The sequence below is a fragment of the Mustela nigripes genome, chromosome 13, assembly GCF_022355385.1.
Source record: "Mustela nigripes isolate SB6536 chromosome 13, MUSNIG.SB6536, whole genome shotgun sequence".
Lineage (NCBI taxonomy): Eukaryota > Metazoa > Chordata > Mammalia > Carnivora > Mustelidae > Mustela > Mustela nigripes.
This window is the reverse complement of record NC_081569.1, coordinates 66,545,509-66,560,618: the sequence shown is the minus strand read 5'-3', so window position 1 is coordinate 66,560,618 and position 15,110 is coordinate 66,545,509. Positions and strand designations below refer to the sequence as shown.

The following is a 15,110-nucleotide window of genomic DNA, read 5'->3' as shown; positions in this document are numbered from 1 at the left end:
CCCGGAGGACTTCAGGGTGGCTCTCGGAACCAGCGAGTCACCTAGCAGACAAATAGTCACTGGCTAAATGTCACCCGGTGGGGTCCATGCATCACTGGAACTCTTGGTCCTCCTCCCTTATCTCCCAGATCTAATGAAAAGGGGCCATGCCCCTCTTCCTCCACAGGCACTGTGTTTCTGGAATTGGCATGGGCCGAGGAGGCCCAGAGCCTCCTGCCAGTGGCGAAATGGATGACAATTCTCTCTCCCCGGAGGCCTGCTATGAATGTAAGATCAACGGCTACCCCAAACGGGGCAGGAAACGGAGAAGCACAAATGAAACAGATGCCTCCAACATCGAGGTGGGTCAGAAGGTGGTTTCTCCTGATGTCTCCTGTTGCAGAAGGGCCTTCCAGATGCCTGTGGTTTCCTCCAAGGATGTTCCAAAGTGTGAAAAAGCTCTCTGGGGAGAAAATCCAGACATTCCCTGAGCTCTAGGCTGCATTTTACAAGAGTCTGTGGGACTCTGGATTTTCTTGCTGCTTTTAGGGAGTGGCCATCTGAAGGTTTTCACATACTTGCTCATTTCCTCTGTCTCGCCAAAGAGAAAGTCAAACACCCACCCAAAGTCCGCTAAAAGGAAAGGTCTGAGATCCAGGACAGCAAGTGGGCAGAATAGTGAAGTGACATAGTGCTCTCTCCATGGGGACGCCAAGTTCTGAAAGCTCAAGGCTCCTCTACTGAAAAGAGCCATGTGGAGTGTGAGGGAACTTGGATTCTAGACAAAAACAACATGGAGCTCAAGCAGCCTGGTTTTCTTTGCCTACGGCTGCTGCAGCCTTTCAGTCAACTCAGAACTGCACAGATATTCTCCCAGACCTCTGGCTCCAGGCCCAGAGAATCCGGCACATGTGGTCCCAGAGAGGCCAGCAAGCAGCCAGGTGAAAAGCATTGAATATTAGCAGATCATCAGAGTCAGGAAGTAGGTTCCTAGGCGTGTCCTTCCGAGGGGATGGTTTTGCGTCAGTGAACAAAATTGAAATAGACTCGTTCTTTCTTAGCATCGGTGCTGCAACCCATCCGCTGTGGTTTGGGAAATGAGATAAGTCTAGGGAAAGAAAACGGTCTATGAAAACAGTGGTTTTTGAACTTGAGCGTGCATGTGAATCATCTGGAAGACTTGGTAAGCTGGATTGCTGGGAAACACCCCTGGGGTTTCTGACTCCGTAGGTCTCACTCAGGTGGCGCCGAGAATTTGCATTTCTGACAGATTCCCAGGTGACACCAATGCTGCTGATCTGGGGAGCATACTTGGAGACCCACAGCATTAGAAGACCTCCGACTACTTGACTTCAGTTTGACATCTTGACATCAGTTTAATTTTTTTTTTTTTACTATTATAAATATGTGCTAGTTTAACAGATTACGACTTAAATGGTGTTTTATGAAAACAGGCATTTTCGACACAGTATATCCAATGTGAGCAGGAGGCGGTACTAGTGTGAGATTCAAGTCCCTTTTTCTTTAAGATGAGAAGTAGGTGACATACTTACACTTTATTTAATGCATTGTCATGTGTCTTTCCAGGACCAGCCTGAGAGAGACACCAATGTGAGTCTCGCAAGTTGGGACATTGAGAAGACAGCCGTGTTCGCTTTCAATATTTCCCACATCAGTAACAAGGTCCGAATCCTAGAGCTCCTCCCCGCCCTGACGACTCTGACCAATCACAACAGATACTTGATTGAATCTGGAAATGAAAATGGCTTCTTTAAAATCAACCAAAAGGAAGGGATCAGCTACCTCCACTTCACCAAGAAGAAGCCAGTGGCTGGAACCTATTCATTACAAATCAGTAGTACTCCACTTTACAAAAAGAAAGAACTTGATCAGCTAGAAGATAATTATGACAAAGACTACCTCAGTGGTGAACTGGGTGATAATCTGAAGATGAAAATTCAGATTTTGCTTCATTAATTCACCAGACAGAGACCAAATAATTAAAAAACAAAGATAGATAGGTAGAACGGAATTTTTCCCCCAATCAGAATCTTCATATCATAGGTACAATCTTTCACCAAGTAAATTTCTATAAATAAGCACTATTCTTGTATTGCAAAAAGCAAGGTACAGGTGACTACCCTAGTTCAAAACAACCACTTTCTCAGGCTTCTCATGTGTGTAGCTGAGCTACCTTGTCATATGTGTTGATTCTTGAAAACTGGGACACGTATTTTCACTGGGGGTCAGCCATTCATGCTGACATGCCATCCTTCTAGCAGTTTACAGGAATGTGCTTTCAATCGAAGGACTGTTCTGTTTTTTCAAATTTTTAAACTTTGCTTCTCCAAATACAAATACTAGGTTGGCCAATTATAATATCTATTTGGTGCTAGTAAATTCTCAAACTAGATTTATAAATGCACTGTAATATTTACACAACTTAGAAACCAAATTACCAGTATTCAGTTCAAATACTCCATTAATTTCAATCAACCAAAGTTAGTTCAGTAGCTTATCTCAGTTATGAGTTATAATACATTACATGTAAATTAAGTGTGTGTATACTGTAATCGTGCTATTTTTTATCATTGAAACATTTATAAACTAGAATAATAATGCCCTTAATGTGAGGGTTTGTAATGGTGCTTATTAAGACCAAAGACTTGTTCAATGTATACACCAAGTGGTAAGGAAATTTCCGTGACTGGCCCACACATGCATGGAGGTCTGGGAGGACAAAGAACCAGCTCCGGCAGCCAGAGGATCACCAGTGCACCCTTCATCACACCCGTGCAATATGCCAAGATTCCCCTCGATCATTCCTGTCAATAAGGGGTCCATGTCATAAATGTCACAATAAAACAGTCTCTCTTTTTTTAGTGTACCTTTGGCTTTGTGTTCTTGCATGGATGTGGGATTTGAGGAGGGGGGTGGCATTCTGGAGGCTAAAGTTTCCTGAACTTAAATTATCCTGGGTGTGGTAGTTACAGCTTTGAAAGGTGCCAAACATATAACCACTAACAAAAAAAATTAACAGATTTGAGTTAGTCCCTTGTTCTGTTCATTAAAGACAGTGGAGTTACTTGAGTTAGTCCCTTGTTCCGTTCATTAAAGACAGTGGAGTTATTTGAGCTAGTCCCTTGTTCTATTCATTAAAGACAGAGGAGATATTTCTGGCCAATAAGAAATTTAGATTCTAAAACATGACCTAATTAATCCTGTGACTTTTAGACCACTAGATTTAAGTATTTTAAGATATCAAGTTCAGTCACTGTCTTAGAGCACATGGGTTTCATTATAAAAGATTTATCATGCCCTCCCCCCTCAAATACACAGTGTTGGCAAGCCTTAGGTGCTCCATCCTTTTTCCCCCTAAACATCTGTTGTTAGTCAGGGCTAGTCTAATTTACAAAAGGACAACCCCAAATTGAATCCAACTGAATGCTATCTAGCTCTTGCTTTTTGACTGTCGTAATTTGAAAATGCTGTTTGAAGTGCAATATCGAGCATTTAACAATTAAGTTCACTGAATTGGTATGAAATAATTCTTACAATCCCCCAGGGCAGTAAAGTGAAGGGTGGCGAAAATAAAGGTGAAATAAAATTGCTGCACGAAGGAGAAAGAAATCATATAGGACAAAGAAAAATCCTCTCAACATCTTCAAAAAGCTGTGCTAAAGATGGTGGAGGAGGTCTGTTCGATCTTATTCCAGAAGGCAAAATGAAGGTTTGTTGCCATGAAGTTCAATTTAACATACGTCTTCCCTGCCGAGCTGCCCACTGAGGAATGGATTTCCTTGTGATGTGGTGAGCTCTCTGTCGCTTTTTGGAGTGTTCTAGCCTAGGCATAATGACAGCCAGTGGACAAGGATGCTTTCTTCTCCTTTAAAGGCCATGAACATCTTGAAGTATTTTTTTGTATCTCTTATTTTACCATCCAAAAAATCTTGCTTGTAATAGGTGCTAAATAGAAATGAATCAAATGACTGTTTTGGAAGCAATTTGTACCTTGGTTGGGAAGTGAAAATATGACTCAAAATTTCCTTCTAACTCTGTGCCTGTGGATCTATGATGGAAGTGTACTAACGTTGTTAGAGAAGAATATATAGCACATGGTAAACAACAGTTTGCATTCGGAAAACGTCTTTGATAATTTAACCAGAACTGCATTATATTGAATAACGGATTTTCTTTATAACAAACAGCAGAAGAATATAGAGTTGGCACATGGTAGATCACTTTGATATTTTTAATAGTCTCGGTCTGGATTTTATTTATTTCAGAGCCAACAATTTTCAACAGCATATTTTCCATGTTTCTGTCTGTAACAAAACATTTTCCTCATTGTTCCATTGTAAATATTCCTCTTGTTGGAACCCTTTTGAATCCTGAGATTTAAACCTGTACCTTTTAATTGTCTGTGACCTTTCAATTTTACTTCCAGTGGTTGACGAACTTGGTTTTGTAAATCTCTCAGAAGCTTGAAAACGTCTTGTCTCTACCCCTCAGCCCATTTCATTTGCCAATAATTATTTTGTAAGTAGGGTTGAAATGAACTCAGCTGGCCTTGTGAAATGTTTAAACTTGCACAAACAACTACATTTTTGTTCAACAAATAGCACTTTACCCAGCCAAAATTGCTTTGGACATTGCCATTACAAATACTGTTAAACTTCAGAAATCATGTTTGTAAATTAGATGAGCCAAAATAAAGGACAATTAGGTTGATACTATATTAGTATACTTAAAGGTTATATATCTATAAACTGTTAGAGATTTTTAGATCACCACTTCGTCCACAGAATGTACTTTATTCTGATTCTAATGTAGTTGTTAGAGATATATCGGAAATGTCATTATTGCATGGTTTAAGGATCTTGTTTCTGAATGCTAGAAGACTATTGCTAGGAAGATTAGTCTTCACATGCAGACCTGAAGACAAAGTTATTTTCCCCTTCCCAATTTTAAATAACACTTTGTAAAGAAAAAATCAGCAGCAAACCCATTTATTTCATTAAACATTTTGAAACCCAATGTGAGCCTAACGTTATATTGTTAGGAATGGATTCTCAGTATTCTGAGTTTAGGGTTAGGGAGAAACAAGAAGGCTGTGACTTTGATTTTGCAGATTTCCATGTGTATCCATGCCTGGGCTCACTCACAGGTCTGGGTCTCAATGAAAGGTTCTGACATTCTCACTATTGTCTGTATAAACATGAGGGTCTTGTACATTTGACACCCGACATACATTTGACAGGACCTGGCAATTCCACAAAATTTGTTATTTCAGCTAACTGCTAATGAATCCAAAATGGTTTTTCTGGCACACAAAGTCATAAACCTCTTTTTAGGACATGGGCTGTTTTGCATCCTGGAGCCAAGCCTGAATCATGACCTCTACGAAACGATGTCAATTTCATTTTTACTATTGGACAGGGGAAGGTGCATTCTTTTTAAATGAATGAAGCAGGTAAGTGGGTCTGACTTCCTGTTAGCTCAACTCAGCATTCTGTCCACTCTTGTTTTCTTCCATAGAAAGTAATATCCATTGTTACTTTGAATCCTTGTGACTATCTCCATTTCATAAATAAATGCCTCATTACCTTCTCGGCTCCCTTTGGCCCTTCGTGGGTTGGTTGTAGTGTCAGTTACCAGGTGTCATGCTTGCTATTTTGAGAACCTGTAGCTCGGGTTGGAAGTAAAAAGCAACATGGAGGCAGCAAGGCTCGGGGGAGAGCCACAGCTCCGTGCAGTAATCCCTGTGGACCTTCCGTAGCCCTTCTGGGCTGCCCCTTGCAGCTGAGCCCTGAAGTGCAGGAATCAGAAGAGGTCTGTTTCCTTCTGAATGTAAAATTCCCTTTGGGAGAAAATTAAATCAAACCTAAATGTTTCAGCTTCTTCCTCTCTTGGAAGTAGAGGTAACTGAAAACATCCTGGTGATAATCACACATCCCATCGATCCCGCCAGGACTGCTGTTCTTACAGTCTGAGCTCTCAGTCTCCAGTTATTCTCCTGGGGTCTGTGATCCCTGGTTTGCAGCTTTGACCTTGCTTTGGCTTAGAAGGTTCACTGAGATTGCAGTTCAGACCTGAGGTCCTGAGCAGTGCCTGGGACAGAAAGCGATCACATGCCTGTGTGGTTGTGTCTGCATGGTAAGCTCTGCTCTAGGGGTCCCTAACAGCTCTGCGAGGTGGGGAAAGATTAACGGGTCCTTGATACATCCAAATTTCAAGAGCATGAATGGCTGTGTGTTTTGTTACCACATGAGATTGGTGCAATGAGCGGCTGGCCTTTCTGTCTACGATCGTACCAGACTGTCCTTCACTGTCCTCAGCGCACCTGTCCAGGGCCGTATCCTGATCCAACTCCAGCGGTTCTGTGCCCCAGGCAGGATCGCACACTCCCCGGAGGCCTGCGGCGTCCTACACGTTGGACTGTACCAGGCTGTCCTGTGGGTCCTTCGCAGCCAAGCACTGAGCCTGGGAGTCAGCCCACCGCAGAAGCAGCTCCGTGCAGGGCAAACGGCTCCGCATCACGCCCCCTCCAGCCACGATCACTCCCACGGGGAAGGGACAGGGACGCCAGGGCTGCTGTTCTTACAGTCTGAGCTCTCAGTCTCCAGTCATTCTCCTGGGGTCTGTGATCCCTGGTTTGCAGCTTTGACCTTGCTTTGGCTTATAAGGTTCACCGAGATTGCAGTTCAGACCTGAGGTCCTGAGCAGTGCCTGGTCTAGAGTTCTGACACACGCAGGAAGCTGTGTTCAAAACTTAGTTCCAAGTTATTTGGCCAGGCGAAATCCTTGATGTCTCCGAGCCTCATTTCTACTATATATATGTATATATATGTGTGTGTATTTATTTTTTAATCTAAAACTGCTGGTTTAAAAAGCATTCGTGAACAATGGCCCTCTGAACCTCCCTTCAGTCCTAAGTAATTATCCTTTTGCACAAGGACAGGTGTCTTACCAAAAGTCTGTCACCTTGGGACACCTGGGTGGTTCAGTCAGTTAAGTGTCCAGCTCTTGGTCTCAATGCAGGTCTTGGTCTCAGGGTCATGAGATTGAGTCCCACATTGGGTTCCATGTTGGGCTCCATGCTGGGTGTTGAGCCTACATAAAAAAGATAAAGACTCTCACCTTGTAGAGATAGAACGGAGACTAAAACCCCCACACCTGTTAAAACAGCATGTACTCCCTTCGCTGTGCATGCCAAATGAAGAAGAAATCAAGCACAGCATATGAAATCACAACAGGAATCCACAAAGCTACAAATGCCGTATGTGTTTCAACATCTAGAGATACCCCTCGGCTCCTCCAGCAACCCAGTGAAGACAGGCGAGGTGAGAAACGCCCTCCGTAGCCCTCCTTTCTCCCCTTTGTCCGCCCTCCCGTCCCCTCCTAAATGTTCATCATGACCCGGTAGCCCACTGCTGACTCCCCTGCGTCATGAGAGACTTCTGATGGCAAAGATTCTTCTATGTCCTCGTAGCTCTAGGCCTGGCACACAGTGGGCGCCAAATATGTGGTGAATGGATCAATGAGAGAGGTTGGAGGAAGGGAAAGTACAAGTGAAAAGGGGAAAAACCCAATGCAGTAGAACAACCCATTTCCTCGGCTTCTCCTCTTCCTCCTCTACTTCTCTTTGTCTTTTTCAACAAATATTTTTTGAACACTTGCCTCACGGACGAAGGATGAAGGAAGCCAGGCTCCTAGCCTACTGAGACTTTGAAACAGGGGGCGACAGGGCAGCTCTCTCTCCACTGTTCTTTAGTGAAGACATGGTTAGACTTTGCAGGTGCCTGAAGGAAGTTGCTGCGTATAAGGGTTCCCACTCCCCACAACCCTAGAAGGCAGGAGGCAAGCTAAGATTCCCTAGTAAATCCACCTTTGACATCTGCAAGGCCCCAGGTCTACATCTTTATGAATCACCAAAATTAGAAACCAAAATTCTAGCATATCTCCCACAATGGAATGCCAAAAAGTGGTCATTTTTCAGTAGGAAGTTCATGGTTGGAGTTAGATTTCCAAGTTTAAATGAAACTTACCCTGAAACCTAACACATAAAATCGGGCAGAGCTGTTTGGGTTAAAGCAGATCTAGATAGCCTGGGATCTCTCCACTCACTCCCTTCAAGACAATTCTTATGGACAATTGTAACAGAAAGGTCAGTTAGAGTCTGAATGATTCTACAAGTGTAAGACAAATATCATTTATAAACTTAATTTTAAATGTTGACAAAAACTCTAAGCCCGTTAAATTAATAAATACGGGCATTACAGACAGCATGTCAGATAAGGAAGCTATACACATTTTCATTGTATTTATATGCAGCAGAAACTGACTAGATGCTCCCCAAACATTTTTTTCCCTCCTGGGCTCACACCAAGACTGTTAGTTTAGTGCTGTGTGATGGATTCTAACCAGCAGGGAATCAGAAGTGACACATGCCATTTCCAAGTCTAGCAAAAAAATACATATGCAATCATCCACATTCACAGGAAATAAAGTTTATTGTATTAAGCCACTGATATTTTAGGATTATCTGTTATAGCAGCAACAATCAATTACCCTAACTGGTGCAAGTGTACATGTATATAAATAAATATATATGTATATATGTATAATTAGATTAGTCAAGGTAATAGACATATATATTGACATTATCGTAATTTTTATACATACACACAGACATACACATCAATGTCTTTTGACTGTGGCTGCAGCATTAGAATGACTCAGGGATTTTTTTTTTAAATCCCTATATCCAGGCTGTACCCCAGACCCACCCATTCAGAATCTCTGGAGTTGGGACCAAGATAGCAACAGTTCTAAAAGCTCTCTAGGTGGCAACCAAGGTTGGGAAGCATGGCTCTACATCTTTGGGCCCACTGTAAAAGTCAGGCAACTTGGGAAAATCTACCGGATAATTCTGACATGTATCCCATCCACTATATCGACATGGCTAGTCGACGGGACATGCATTGTCACAGAAGAACGTTAACCATGACATTCCCTGACTCTGCAAACTGTATCTTTTCATTGGAGTTTGGGGTGCAGCAGCAGTAGGGGACAACCCAGCAGGGATGTAGTATGTATGTTGCCAGGTGGTTCCTTAGACTCATTAACTGACCAACTCACGCTAGCCGTGGGGCAAGATGGCGAATCTCACCTCCATACCGGGACATTCTCAGGGAGTCGGCATTTCCAAGGTGAAGTCCATTCATAACAAAATGTTGGGGAAATCCCCTAAAAAATATTTTAATCTCCAGTGAGCTCAAGTGTATTCATACTGCTCTTTACCTTATAAAACTGGAAAATATAAATTAGTTCTTTTGAAGGAGACAGTTCTCTGGCATGAAAATAGAAACTTTCTTTTCAAGAAACGATCAGCGTCTGCAAAGACTGTGCGAATTATATGGTGGGAAATGGGGTCAGGCTGCTACCCAGCCCACCTACCACCTCCAGGCTCAGTCACTCAGCCTTGAAATGCTGATGTGAACATAGGGGGCCGTTTGCCAGGAACAGGTGATGCATTCTGTTACCTAAATTTAAACCTTTACTATGCTTCCCACAAGCTTTTTGGTTCAGAGAACTGCAAAAGAAAGACCGAAGACAAAACAACAACTCCAGAAAAGTAGAATGTTGTTGCCAATTTGAGAGTCAGAAAAAGAAACTTCAAAATACATTTCAAATAAGAATGCTCGATTATATTGCCCTGTAGTTCATGGGTGAGGGAAGATCCAACTACAGATGATGAGGAGAATGAGAAAAGATCCTTTCAAATAAGTTTTTTTTTTTTAATTTTTATTTTTTATATAAACATATATTTTTATCCCCAGGGGTACAGGTCTGTGAATCGCCAGGTTTACACACTTCACAGATAAGTCTAAATGCTATGGTACATTCAATGCATGTAATAAATTCCCTACGTCGAATACGAAGAACGAAATCCATTTTAATTCGGGAGAAAAAATTGATTTCTGCCTCTCACTGCTATACATGGTAAACAATAGTTAAACAATATCGACTTGAAGACACCGAATTCGCCCGCCTGGAGCAGCCAGGTGTCTGTCTCACCCATCCTAAAACCTCCTATAGCAGTGCTGCTCAGACGTTCATAGTCACATACACCAACCGTGGACCCTGCTGAAATGCAGACTATGAACTTGGAGGTCTGGGGTGGGGGCTGAGATTCTGTATCTCTACTAAACACTTGCTAGATGCCCCATACTTCCCCAACAAAAGCAAGCGAACAGCTCTCAGTTTGTAGTTTGCAATTTGAATTTTTTTTTAAATGTTATTTATCTTGGTTACCCAGTGTTTTGGGTGCATGCAAGAAGCGTGCCTCACTTACCTGGCCCTTGTCCCAGCCCTTGGTGCAGCCTGCAGACCACACTCCCCGTAGTGACACCCCGGTGGCCTGCCTCGTTGTTTGTTGTTCCTGGCCTGGGACTGACCCGGGTCCAAAGCTCTGCCTCCCAGCCTGCTTCTACTCTACACTACCAGTTCCCACCGCACAGAGGAGGTCTTCCAAAGCCCCAGATATCAAGGAGAGCCTGGAATGTGTCATTACATATGTTGCTTCTGAAATTCCAGCTCTCTCTCAATGAAATTCCTATATCAAGGAAATAATTTTTAAATTGCTTTGCTATAGTTCTAGGTGTCACATTTCCTGATAGTGTGCTTAGATGCACCTATGTGTGGATATCTACCCCCTTTTAAAACGAAGACTTGACATTTTAAATCATTTTCATGAATGAGACTCCTGAGAAAAGTTCACCTCTCACTGGTGGGGCATTCGTCTCCATCTGCTGTCCTCAGAATACACTGGCAGTACTCTCCTTTCCTTAGGGAGCCTTTGTCTAAAGAGGTCAGGAATATATTCTTAGAAAAAAGCGTGTCAAACACTGTCAGATTTAAAAGGAGTCTCAACCACATCTTCCATGGAGGAGGATAGAGCTTGATTTATTTAAGATATGCTAAACTGTGTTGGCTTGAAATGACTTCAGATAATCCATCATTCCTTCATTGCTCTTATTCTTTAAACATGTATTCTCCTCTTAAAAACACATTGACACAATTCCCAAAGTTTCAACATACCAACATCATGAGACAGTTAACCCTCATCAACTTGATATTTTATCCTAGGCAGGAGCGCTTAGCAACATCCTCCAACTTGCAGATTTCATCATGCAACTCGTGTCTACAGCTCGTTTATAAAAATATGAAACAAGGTCACCTCCAGCATGGTTTCCTCACTATCTCTTTCCAAAGAGCTTAATAATTGGCCCCCTCCCTTCCCTGTCTGGCCTCCACTCCTTTGGTCACAAACCACAAAAGCACTTTTATCCAAATAGATACACCCATTTACTCACATACTGAGCAACAAGCATACACAAAAATACACTTTAATGGGTGGGTCCGTGGGAAGCCACGGAAACTAGGCGTGTGGGGAGGGTCCTACAGAGAAGAGAATAAAAGAGGTGTGTGATGGGCTGAGTGATGGGGGGGCCTGCAGAGAAAATCATCAAAGGTGGAGTACATGAATTGGTTTTGCTGATGTTTAAACCAAGATGGTTTTTTGCCTCTTAGTAAACATTTATTGAGATTTCCTATGTGCTTTGCACTGGGCTGGCCTTCATGGTGAAGAGAGACAGGGTCTACAACATTGAGCCACTACGCAAAGGATTTACAATCTACTGATAAAATTAACACAAATGAAGCCACCATGTGGGAGAGCTTACACGTCCACACACACACACACACACACACACACACACACACACAGGTACAGGAAATATTTGGTCCTACAGTGTCCTCAGCATTTCAGAAATATCTCAATTATCCCTCACAACCATCCTGCAAAGTCAGGTGCTCTTGATTCCTTCTTACGGAAGGAGAATCTGAGGCCCAGAAAGGGTAAGTCATCTGCCCAATATCACACAGCTAACAAGTGGTAGAGATGGAATTCGGTCCTAAATTTATATAACCCCATTTTGGTCAAGGAAGATCAGTAGTTTAACCTAATCATGTGTATTTCCTGTCACAGATCTGCAAATGTTCTCAGTTGTCTGGGCTTTTGTGGGAGGTTAATCTCCAGGTGGTGACACAGGAACCCGGGCCCCTTCCATACTGAGGCTCTGCTATTTACAATATCTGGAAATACCCAAAGGTGTCAAAGAAGGGCAGGAGGATGTGATGAGGGCACATGACACACCGTAATCGCCACCGCCCAAAAGCAATATAAACCACTTTTATTTCATTGACCATTAGTTTCATAGCCCCAGGAAGTTGCAAAGGGGTTGGGAAACTCCCTGGCTGGGTACCTGGGTCCCAGAAACCACCTGACCGAAGGGAAGGGAGCTGCTACGTTTGGCAGCCGGCTGGCCATCTCCGCTACAAACTCCAAAGCCATCAAACGTCATGCTTCTGAACCATACATGGAAGAGCTAAATTATGTGGTGCTAAATTACAGTTCCTGAAAGAAGTTCAAAAAAGTGGGGGATCACAAGGTTGGAGCAGAAAGAAGGGAACCCGAGAAAGGTACTGAAAAGCGGGGAGGAGGAAGCCATTTCTGGCTGAGAGGAACCAGAGTGAACATGCAAAGTTGGGAAGGTAAGAGTCATCTTGCCAGATGTGTTTATGAGGCACAACACAGGCAGCGACATGTATCAGAGGCTGAGCTCCCGGAGCTTAGAAAGTGCTTTTCAGACAATACTGACCACAGGCTTCCCAGGGACTTCTCAAAATGTAAATGCAAAGAGGCCAGGGACCACGTTTTGCCTGCTGCATTTGGCCCTTCTGTGCCCAGAACTCGGCAATTGCTCAGAAAAGATAAACTGTGAATGTTTTATGAATATGGGTAGGCTATTAAAAATGTGCCGAGAGGTAGATAATCCAAGGTCCTCCATTCCCCTTGTCTACTGTTGGGCTTTTCAGTGCCTAAAAAGAGTTGCAAATTCCTCAAATCTTGTGACATTTCTCTTTTTCCACAAAAGAAGTCCTAAAATCTGGTAAGGAGGTATGTAATGGAAGTGGTGAAAGGTTGTTTCCATCAGAGGCGTTGGTGAAAGCTTCTTGGAGATGCAGGGACCGCGCTGGGCCTTTACATCGGGAGGATATCCTGAGCGCAGGCCGTGAGGTGGGCGAGAATGGGGTGGGCAGCGGTATCAGCTGGCACGCGTGGTGTGGAGAGGAGTGCGGTCAGGAGGGAGTGGTCATGGAAGGGCTAGAATGCCTGCCTAGGGTAGTTGGGAATATCATGGGTTGCTTTGGGAATATTGGGAACATTAACCCAGGAGTGTATAAGATTGCCTGGGAAGCCTGGACACTGACACGGTAGAACAAATCCAGACGACTCTGACTTTCTTTCTTGATCCCTGGCCAGGGCCCACTTATCTCATTGGGCATTTAGGCATGAGGCCAGGGGTTGTTTGTGTCTCAATCACTCACTGAAAGAATGAAATCCTGTGGGAGTCCAGGCAGGAGCCTTCAGCAAAGTGGTGGTTTGGGGAATGAAAGGGAGGGGGTGGCCTCGGGAGCACCCTTGAGGTGAGACATCCTCTTCCCCGCTCTCCTGAGTGACCTAGGGAGGGTCCCTCATCTCCTGTCTCCATTTTCTCAACTTGACTTTGTCCCCTGCATTTGACTCCCAAAAGACACAATCATGGAAGAGGTTACAGAAGATTGAGCTAAACGTAAAGGGGCTTATATAAGATATAAGAAAAGAAAGTGAAGCGAGTGTGATCTTGGAAGTCTCAGAAATGGGTGACGACCTCCAGTTGTAGGTGCCTTAGTGGTCATGGCATCAAGGACCCCAGGGGAAAATGGAAGAAATGAAAACAAACAACTGAGTTCATGATGCAGAAGTGAAATAAGAATTTCCAGAATGCGATTTCACTCTGGAAGCTGGAAAAGAATAGCAACATATAAGAAGCAAAACCCTTTTAAGCTAGTAAAAAGGCCAGTGAAGTAGGAAGAGGCAGCAGTTTGGGTGGTAGATCTGGGTGAGTAGAAAAGCCTTTTGATGCTTCCATTGGCACCTCCATGAGGAAGGTGACAATCTGAAACCTGTCCAGGGTAACCTCCTGAGTCCTCTTGCTCCCCTACCACCCTCCTCCAAGTCCACCCTCTGTGCTCGCCCCTCTCAGATTCTGAGACTCCATGCTTAGAATGGCCCAGCCCACCCTCCAAGCTTCTGCTCTCTCTACATATATGGAAAGGTTCCCGGCAGGAACATGGAGCCCAAGACTTCCAAACCGGACTGGCTAACGTGACATGTTCACCCCAGTGTGACTTAAGTGATGGGAAGCCCCTATTGAGAGAACTGACAGAGGATTCTGAGCTCCAAGGTTTGAATCTCAGCCTGAAGTCTTGTACATTTGCAAAGTCCTTTCCAATTTGCAAAGTGCTGTCGTGTGGGCATGTTCTCCCTGAGACCGAGCACGATAAACAACCCCATGAGCCCATGATCTGGCCACTGCATGTTCCAAGGGAGGGGAGGCCATCCTGACCACGCAAGGTGCCCCACACCCTCTCCCCTCCCTTTCTCACAGCCTTCTGACCCCCAGGGAACGTCAGAGGAGATGAGCTAGTGCTTAAGGCTCCCAAGCCTGGGCGAGCTCTGGCCATCCCCTCCGTCTCCCAAGCACAGCCAGCTAAGAGAAAGGATGCTCCGCGTTCAGATCTGTGGCTGGAACCAGAGAGTCTCGGGAGAAGGGCTGAGCAAATTGGGTCAGACTTCTGTGCCGGGCTGGGAGATTCCTTGGAGTGACCGGGTATGTGTCACTGCTAAATGATTCCACTCCCTTCTCCCAGCTCCTGGCCTCCACCCTCCCCTCAGGGAGCTCGGGCTGCCAGGGAGCGCTGCTCTGCCCTCTGGCTGCTGTGGCACGTGGCCTCATCATAACGAGCATCGTTTAGGGAGCCCATAAAATGTGCCAGGCAGCCTGCTAGCCTCTTTGCAAGAGTAATCAATTCCCCAGCTTGGAATAGGAAATGAGGTCGCATTCTCTCAAACATGAGCATTAAATGCCTTTGCATCCATGTTATGTCTGTGGACGAACACTAAGGCCCCAGGAAGTCTTCCCTCACAGGGTCGGTGCATGTCGGTACTGCTTTAAAGCCTT

General features: G+C 44.2%; 1 protein-coding gene across 1 annotated transcript in view; it reads left to right on the top strand.

The window, feature by feature from the left end:
- The window catches only part of FBN1 (fibrillin 1), a 232,288-nt gene extending 229,422 nt beyond the window's left edge, over nt 1-2,866 (top strand). The window contains exons 64-65 of the mRNA XM_059372774.1: nt 167-341; nt 1,567-2,866. Coding sequence (XP_059228757.1) covers nt 167-341; nt 1,567-1,956 — 565 coding nt within the window. The 3' untranslated portion in view covers nt 1,957-2,866. The remainder of the gene's footprint in view (nt 1-166; nt 342-1,566) is intronic.
- The last annotated feature ends 12,244 nt before the right edge of the window (nt 2,867-15,110 follow it).